This window comes from Apis dorsata, unplaced genomic scaffold, assembly GCF_000469605.1.
Source record: "Apis dorsata unplaced genomic scaffold, Apis dorsata 1.3 scaffold_416, whole genome shotgun sequence".
NCBI classification, from domain to species: Eukaryota; Metazoa; Arthropoda; class Insecta; order Hymenoptera; family Apidae; genus Apis; species Apis dorsata.
The window spans coordinates 49,443-59,234 of NW_006263671.1; the positions used below are offsets into that span (position 1 = coordinate 49,443).

General features: G+C 28.2%; 2 protein-coding genes across 2 annotated transcripts in view; both read right to left on the minus strand.

Moving 5' to 3' along the window:
- Positions 1–3,418, minus strand: part of LOC102677118 (vacuolar protein sorting-associated protein 13C-like) — a 16,282-nt gene extending 12,864 nt beyond the window's left edge. The window contains 12 exon segments of the mRNA XM_031512315.1: positions 23–273; positions 353–519; positions 592–800; positions 877–989; positions 1,066–1,287; positions 1,359–1,828; positions 1,921–2,095; positions 2,165–2,376; positions 2,462–2,609; positions 2,675–2,801; positions 2,882–2,989; positions 3,081–3,418. Coding sequence (XP_031368175.1) covers positions 23–273; positions 353–519; positions 592–800; positions 877–989; positions 1,066–1,287; positions 1,359–1,828; positions 1,921–2,095; positions 2,165–2,376; positions 2,462–2,609; positions 2,675–2,801; positions 2,882–2,989; positions 3,081–3,221 — 2,343 coding nt within the window. The 5' untranslated portion in view covers positions 3,222–3,418.
- Positions 3,419–4,122: 704 nt separating this feature from the next.
- Positions 4,123–9,792, minus strand: part of LOC102680263 (zinc finger protein 91-like) — an 8,530-nt gene continuing 2,860 nt past the window's right edge. Inside the window, exons 4-11 of the mRNA XM_006619420.2 lie at positions 9,548–9,750; positions 9,060–9,467; positions 8,491–8,961; positions 7,743–8,030; positions 6,802–7,224; positions 6,576–6,712; positions 6,369–6,487; positions 4,123–6,272 (exon numbers count right to left, since the gene is read on the minus strand). Of these exons, the coding sequence (XP_006619483.1) occupies positions 4,276–6,272; positions 6,369–6,487; positions 6,576–6,712; positions 6,802–7,224; positions 7,743–8,030; positions 8,491–8,961; positions 9,060–9,467; positions 9,548–9,750 (4,046 nt within the window). The 3' untranslated portion in view covers positions 4,123–4,275. The remainder of the gene's footprint in view (positions 6,273–6,368; positions 6,488–6,575; positions 6,713–6,801; positions 7,225–7,742; positions 8,031–8,490; positions 8,962–9,059; positions 9,468–9,547; positions 9,751–9,792) is intronic.

Sequence of the window (9,792 nt, forward strand, 5' to 3'; positions counted from 1 at the left end):
AAATAAATATTATTTAATATATAAAATATATTATATTATATTATTATATTATTATATATTAATATATAATAATATATATAATATATAATAAATTTTAATTATAATTATAATTATATTATTATAATGAATTGATTTCTTATAAAATTAACAGTTACCTTGGTAATTGATAATATTCTGGTTTTATACTACATGAAATAGTTGTAGTTGCTTGTATCTTTGGTAGAAAATGATATTCAGAATCTTTTCTTTTTCGAGCTGACCTCCAATCATCTCCTATAATAAAAAAAACAAATATTTTAAACAAATATATTAAAATTCAAAAAGATTCAGAAGAAGAAGAAAATGTAACAACCTGAATGACAAAATAATATTTGAGCGCCAGAAAATTCAATATGTATTCTATCGTAAAGTAATTCTTCCAATTCCATAAGTGTTGCATCTTCAAGTTGTAAATTAGTAGCTTGAAGTTCATTAGACAAATTTATGTTACCAAAATCCATAACAAGTATATTTCCGCCTCTAAAATATTTTTGTGTTATTTCTAGACTTAAATAAATTCAAAAATTTATTAATATCTAATATCATACATACTTCTGTATTGATCCATATTCAGGAAATACAATATATGGTCCTTTGATATCTATTTTAAATCTAATCCGAAGCGTCTGAGAAACGATATTATCTACCAAAATTAGAAAATTTCTTTTTATGTTGTCATACAATTTATACATCCACAGAATTGTTCTTTGAATATGCAAATCATTAAATTTAAAAAATTGAATAATTTCTATCATAGCATGCTAAAATATAATAAGATATAATTTTTTTGTGAATGAATTATTATTTCTAAATATATTTATCTAATGATGATATTACATGATGATAAGTTATTTCTATAGCTTCTAATTTTATAGAAACATCAAAAGTTGGATCCACAGTTTCCCCATTCTTTTCAAAATCTACTGCCAAAAAATTAGTTGATACATTTCCTGTAAAAATAAATAATAATAAAATCAATATTAATTCTAATAAATAAATTATTCTCTTAATAAATTATTCTGATACCTGTCAGAACATTATCAACCATGATTAAAGGCACAAGATCACCATCTGTAGAAACACCTTCAATTACAAAACTTTCAGCTCGAGCAGATATTTTAAAAGCAGACATCACAGATCGTATTTCAACACTTGTCAAGAACTGAGTTATAGATATAACAAGAATTTCTCTATCATGGTTTAAAAGACTCAAACAACAGTTTGCTAAAGTAAAATTGAATTTATAGTCTAAAATAAAATATAAAAAATTATCATTGTTATACATTTATCAAAGTTATATGAATTTGAGATAATTATACCAATTGGTTGAGGTAATTTTTCCAATTTTATTTTTCTTTCTGAATTATGATGCAACGAATTTTGTATATCATTATTTTGTATTTCTTTAATCATAGATATATTTTGTACTAATTTTTGTATCGAAATATTAGTATTCATATTAGTATTCGAAATATTAGTATTTTGATGTTTCTCTTCAATGGTTTTATTTTTCAATTCCTGTTTAGCATGTTCTCTTGCTATTACCATGTTTAAAATAGTTAGATAATCTTCATATTTTTGTAAATCCAATTTCAGTTCTGTATCATTTGGTCGAAGCAAGCTTTGCAAACATACTTCTTTATATTTTCTGTAATTTTTTCTGTGTTCAATAATTTTTGTCCAAGTATATGGTCTTACATTATAATCTAAAATTGAATTATAAGCATATTTCCACCAAGCTGATGGATTTTCCCTTACAATTTCATTCGGACGATATTTTATGTATGGTCTGAAATAATATTCAAAAAATAAATATCAACTTATATAGATATTTCATAAATCATAAAATAACAATATATGTGTATATATATATATATATACTTATTGATAATGGCACGTAATAACGAATCATAAAGATGACAGAATATAACATATTGCATTTTGGAAATTTGCATTGCTACATCATGAAGTACTATATCAACCAACATGCGAGATGTTTGTGTCTCATTTCCTTTATGTATAATTACTTTTATCTTTGCAGTAAATGGTTTTAATACTATAACATATTATCAATTTTCTTAATTATATTTAACATAAAATTATATCTTCATATAAATTAACTTACAAAACTGAAACTCTTTGTTTCTCATGCCAAAAGTTTGCAAAGCTCTATGCATTATATTTTTCCATGTTAGAAAATTAGAAATATTCCAATCATGCTTAATATTTATAAAAGAAGATTCTGTATCATGATCCATATATATGCTCAAAGATTCTGCTCTTATTAATTGATAAATTGTACTCAAATTATTAGTACTAACACCAGGTTTCCATTTACTACAATTCAAAAATATGAAAGAATATATCATATTTAAAAAAATAGATATATTGTAAGCAAATAATAAAAAAATTATATATTTACCTATTTGTAGTCATTACTGATATACTTTGAATACAGATACCACAAGCACACAAAGATCCATTTAACTTTTCTTCATATCTAATATGTACATTATTTATAGTAATTTGAAAATTTTTTGTTACAGATGCCAATAAATGATCAAATAATTCTAAAGTCAATTACACATATTATAAAAATTATACAAATATTTCATTATATAAACTTATGAATTACCTGTTTTAAATGTTTCATCTTCTTTTAAATCTTCTAATATTTTTTTTTTCTCTGCCCTTATTAATCTTTTTTGTATTTCAGCATCATATGGACCATATGCAATAGGCACAGTTACAATATAAATATCCTTTAAAAAATTAATATATTATAATGAATGGTATCATTTAAAAATAATATTAATTAAAGGATTATTATACAATTTCTTACCTCGATACAAAGAATAATTGGTTGAGAAAATAATCCAGACCATGGTATTTTTAAAATAATTTTTCCTATTACACCAATTTCTACCTTAATAGGTAGACCAAGTTGATACTACAAATCAATTATTAATAATTTTTATATTAAATTTTTTTTAAATAATATTACAAAAAAAATATTAAATATAAAAGTAAAATTTACTTACCAAAGCTTCAGGTTTTAATTTAAGATCGATAAGACAAGTATCGCCAGAAAAGATACCAATGTTAAACTGTTCAATATCTAAATCTTCAATATATTTTCCCAGAAGACGATTCAAGAACGCCGCTATGGCACCTTCAAACATTGTTCCGCATTTAACTGAATCTATTATATTGTTTATTTAATGCATTCAGTGCAGCACAATTTTCTATAGTTCATCTTATAACCTTAAGAAATTTGTAAAATAAATTTTGTCATGCGCGAAACCCATAGGATTTTATTGATCCAACTTTCTCATAATTCGAAATTCCGAGACTTAGCACTGGATGGAATATTTATATATCTATCAACTATCTCCACCTACGCAAAAGATTTATATTCATTGTTTATAAAACAATTCTTTACAAAAATTTATTAAAATATTTGTTAATACTCTTTTAAAAATATTAATGTTTGATAAAATGATAAAAATAAAAAAATAATATTTTGGTAAATGAAATGATTAAAAACAATTTTTCCAAAAATTGTATAGCGACTATATTTCATAAAATATTCCATATATGCGTACAGTTTATTAAAATTGAAAGAAAAAATTTAAAAATAGAATAATCAGAATATTTAAAAAAAATTAAAAGGTATTGATAGATATATAAACGTAGTAAATCTACGTAATATTCCTTTATTATTATATCATACAAGATTGATTTTTAATATTATATACAATACATTAATCTATGTATATGAAGAAATATTTAATAAATGAATAGTGAATGAGTGAGTGAGTGAGTGAGTGAGTGTGTGTGTGTGTGTGTGTGCGCGCGCGTGTGTATGAATATTTCCTACTTATTATATATCAGATATGGTGCTAAAAAATATTCATCTCAATGATTATAATTATGATTGTGTTGTTTATTATAATAATAATAGCAATTATAGAATTATATCATTGATCAAATTTTTTTGTACATTAGCAATATTATGAGTTTAATGATCATTTGCGTAGATTTTCTATAATCTATTATTTGAAATATATTAGAAATATATTAGAATAATAATTTTTCTTATTTTTTTATAGTTTATCAAGAAATCAAGAAATCAAGAATCAAGAAATCTAGAAAATATTCATAAATATCTAAGATGCACCATACATGTGTTATATACAAAAAAATATACATTATATAGTTATTTTTTAATTTTTTTCAAACAGTTAAATGTTTTGTTTCTCCCGTATTTGGATCCACTATAACTTTTTCTTTGTAATTCATAGCAGAAGAACTACCAAAGGAATTAGTATCAGTAAAGGGAAAGAATCTTCCGTCCGCATATTCTTTAAAAAGTAATTCGGCAGCCTTTTGTTTTTCCTCCTTTCCATTCGAAGTTATTTTTCTCATTGTCAATGTTAATAATTCTATGATAAGATAGGATTCTGGTTTATAAAGTCTTGTAAAATGTAATCTAATATGTTCACCAACATTTTCATCTTTTCGTGGTATATAATCACAATGAGGACAAGATGGCGTCATTCTTTCAATGCCATGTCGTCGCTTATGAGCATCCATTATATCTTTATCACATGTAGAAAACGGACAATTTTGGCATCGTAATGTTTCTACTTCATTATTAGAAGACAAAAGTACCCCTTTCTTTTGTAACAACAATAAAGATTGTTTATCTTGATTTGAAGCTTGTGCTCCACCAAAATTTAACACTGATATTCCATTTGTAGATATAATTGAAGTTGTATTATTTGATGATTTAAGTGTTTTTCCTGAACGTGAAATTGAATTTGTATTATCAGAAACAATATCACTATCAATAGTAATCGTATCATCTTCAAATTGTCTACGTGAAGCTTGTGCTTCGGCATTTGCCTGATGTTTCTTTAGATGTTGAATATAATTAGCATAATATTTAACGGAATAGTCACAAGTATCACATCGATATCTCTGTTTTGCACCATGCAGAGTCAAATGAACTCTATATTGTTCTCGTTTCTCAAAAGCAGATGGACATTTATGGCATTTGTATCGTTTTTCTTTTAACCGACCATTTCTCAAATAGCCAGGATATACAAAGTTAGGATTTCCACGCATAAAAAGCCCAAATTGTGGATCAGGAGATGGAGTCAAATTTGAAGTTAAGTCATTTGTTTCATTTTGACGTCGATGAACGACTTGATGTTTCACTAAGTTCTGAGCTGTTTTTGATGAATAGTCACACTCAGTACACTTGAATCTATTGTTCGATCCATGTAGAGTCATGTGATACTCTAGAGCATCTAATTTAAAATAACGAGCTGGACATTTGGCGCAAGTAAATACTTGATTTCCAGTTCGTTGATTTGTATTATTCGTGATATTATTAAATCCATTGTTTGAAGTTTCTGTAACTTCAACTACAATCCATGCAACGGTAGATGACGAATTATTTGAGTCTTGATTATTTGTTTCAACACAAGCTGTAGTAGGTGGTGGATATCGTTGTGAATGACCGTATAGAGACAATAAATATTTAGTGCGCTCTTGATATTCCGTGGAATGTGCTTTTTGATGAGCTAAAAGATGAGCCGGCTGTCGAGCGGCATAGGAACACCATTGACAAGAATAAGCTAATTCCGTAGAATGATATCTTAAATGAATTCTTAATTCCTTTTCACAGAGAAATCGTGCCGGACATTTGCTACAACAATGAACAAGTCTTAAATCCCGTAAATCAGGTTCTGAACCTAATATAGGAGAATGAGTGAAACCAAGAAGCGCAGCCAAGTCATTTAATTGCTGTGAATCTGGCCTTGAATCATCTACTAAACAATGAACAGTGCCTAAAGATCCGGAATGCATATCTGTATGCGCAACCATAACTTCTCGTCGTGTACAAGTAAAACTGCAATCTGTACAGGCGACTATGGGACCATTACTGGGAGAATCGAGATGCATAGTCTCATGATCTCGAACTTCCGCGCGTCGTGAAGAAACAAAAGGGCAGTGACGACATTTTAACATTTTTGCGAGTGTACCATCTGGTCGGGACACCCATACTAATGGAGCTTCAGGCAGTGCTCGAGTATCAAGGAGCAATGGTGGTGGCGGTGGTGCTCCGGAATTCTTCGAGGCATTGGTGAAACAAGTTACATTATTTTGCGTTGTTATGTGAATCACTTGTTCTACAGACTTTTCTTGTTTTGTGCGATTAATATCTAAAAAAATGATTTTGTATAATTTATTTTTAAATGATATTAATTAAATTTAATAATCAATTTAAATAATCAATTATACAAAAAATTTCAACTTACTACTCTCGTTGGTTAAAGCTCGATGTACTTTAGATTTAGTAGAGAAATTATAATCCATAGTTTGTTGATGTACTACGGCAAGTTCTTCTCCATGAAGTCTGACATGATCTAAAAGCTCCCTACAAGAATAAAATATATAAATCTTTCCCAAAAATATATTATATTTTTTGATATATTTAATGATAATAACGATATGTAAATACATACGCTTTTGTGCTAACATAATATGGACATAAATAGCATTTAAAAATAGCTTCTAAGTTCGGACGATGATGAATTCTATGCATCGACAAAGATGCTGCATCAGATGCAAAAAATGGACAGTCTTCACAACCAAATGCATTCTGTAATGAAAAGTACATATCATAAATACATTATTTTTTTAATATATTAAACAATATTAAAGAATAAAAATATTAAAATATAATCATACTTTCTCATCTCCATGACGTTCGAATTCATTATGTGATTTAACGTGAACAGAAACAGTTTCTCTATTGGAATGTCGAAAATTACAACGTTTACATTTCCACATTGTGCGTTTATTTTCATCTGTGACTGTAGCTGATCCAGTCTGAGCATGGGGAGAAATCAAATTGTTTTTAAGTAAAGATTGTCCTCGATTTCTCACAGCAGCTTTAAGAGGTGGCGGTGGTCTTAATCCAATATTAATGGTGTTAAGATTATGATTTCCTTCGCTTGCGGACGCAATTGAAATAGAAGTAGAAGAAGGCTCCGATGTTTGTAGATATTCGTTGCGATTCATTATCAATAATTTAGTCGGTGGTTCATCAGAGTTCATTTCTTCTACACTACGTTCCTCCATGATTTGATCTTCCCATGATTGTTGCTCGACCTAGGAAAAAAACGAAAAGTTTATATGTAATATAGAATTTTTTATCACACATAAGCATATACACTGCTGCACGACGAAAAAAAACTTATTACTCAGCACAACACAACTAATTGGCACACTGAGAATTTCTTTTGTAGTAATAAAAAATAAAGTTTATTATAAAATGATAAATCACTTTTAAAAGATATGAAAAATTTTCTATATTATCGTGTCGGTTTTAATTACTAAGAATATGCTTGTCGAATCGAAATCAGATTAATATCATAATCACCAATCAAGTGTCCAAGCGCTTTAAATATTTTTAATATAATTTATTATATCTTTCATTTTTTTTTAAATATAATTTAGTTTTTCTAATTATTTACAAGGATCATCACACGTGCTTGTCACAGAAAAAAAAAATTCATTATAAAGTAATATCGAGAAAAATCAGTGCGCCTATAAAAATTGACAAGCACCTTTTTTTTTTTGCACTATTAAAAGAATTGTTTAAATGTAAGTGAAATTTGTGCTTTCACCTGTGCAAGATATTTGTTATATTTGGAATAATTCCGTCGACCTGTTTCATCCGTCATAAGTACTCTGGCAGTCATATGAACTGGATCTTTAGCTGCTTTAAGTTTAATATGTTTTGTGATGTCCCATCGCCAGTTAGAGCGATATGCGCATAGGGAACACTCGAATGGCTTCCGATTTAAATGACCGACAATATGAACATGAAAACGACTTGCGGTAGATGCCCAAAATGGACAATGCGGGCATTTGAATACCCGTCGGCCACTTGGATGCGTCGAGGAGCCTTCAACCTGACAAAAGATTTGACTACCTTTATCAAAATTAAGTATTAATATATTCGAAAACACAACTATCTATGATCTCGACTGCCATAAGTAACACTTAAAGCACATTCTTAATAATAGAAAAAAAATATATATATATATATATAATATATAAATAATAAAGAAAATATATACATTAACATAATTAAAAATAGCTTATAATAGCGTTGCATATTTCGAAGAACAGAAATTTATAATTTTTAAGCTAATTATAAATATATAATTGTAATAGTCAGTTAGAATGTTTATATCAATGTATTTTAAAATATGATTAATGCCAATTAAGAAATATAATCAGATCTGTTGACTCTCGTATTGCAATTTTTGCATGATTATTATTATTTTTGTTATTATTATTCGTTCGTGTGCGTGTATTCATATTATTCATCTGCACGCGTTAAGTAAATATTTTTATGAAACACCATACCGATGATCCAGAAGAATTCAGTCCGCTGAGATTAACGTCCCAATCCATTTGCGCTGGGAATGCATATTCACCGCGATACGAGGTCACACGGAGTTCTGAACAATTTGATAATTTTTCTAAACTATTGTGTATTGATGTATCATTGCTTGTCGAATGACAACACTGCATATGTACTTGTAGATCAGTCGAACTTTTGCAACGTCTTCTGCATTTCGGGCAACGCGTTGTGCCCACAGATACACTGAGAGCAGTGTGATGTATTTGTTTGTGACAAGCCAGCTCTTCCATGCTACTAGCTTTAAAAGTACACCAGCATTTCAAATCGTTCGTAGTACTTACAGCTACCTCTGCTACTCCATTATTAATTGATGCTGTCGTTGTAAGTTTTTCCTTAAGTTTATCAAAGAAGGAAGCATTTTTTTTTTCAAATAAATCAGCCGCGTTATTCGCATCCTTCTTTAAGTTGTTAGCCTGTAAAAATTTTATTTAAATTTTATTTAAATTATTAAAACATTATAAGAATAATCAATTAAATATAGATGCTATATTTAATATAAAAAAAAACTAACTTCTTTATTCCCATATAACTTCGCTAGTTCTGTATCTCTTGCAATTTGTGCAAGTTCCGGTCTTACCCTGACACGCGGAACTTTTAATAATGTTGTTGAAGGTCCACTGGTGCTAATATTGTTTAATTTAGCAGGACTTAGTGGAATTAACATTGGCAGTGGTTTTCTAGATTTATTTGGTGTAATTGGAATATGACATTCTGCTAAATGTCTTTGCATCTCAGAATCCCATGCAGTAATAAATTGACAACCTTTTTCTTCACATTTCAATGCTATACATTCTGCATTGGCTATTGCACTTCTTTTATCTTCCATAGATTGATCAGAAATGAATGTGTCTCCAGGACTAATTGAGACTGTTGTACTTGAAGATATATGCAATGATTCTCGAAAATCACTTGCACCCACCTAAAATTGATTTATTTTATAAATAATTAATAATTGAGAATTAATAATTGAGAAAATATATTACAATATTATTATATTACCTGATTGTAACGTTTAGGACTATTTCTTGGTTTACGTTCGAAAGGTGTATTAGATTTACGATTTATTTGACCCACTGGAGGTTCATGATGATTAGTTTCATGTACTGTTAAACTTTGTCTAATATCAGCTGTAAAATTACAAGCACGGCATTGAAAAGCTCCACCTCCTCCATGATTTCTAGTATGCCTATCTAAATTCCACTATAAAAAAAAATATTTATTAATATCTTATGAAAAAAAAAAAA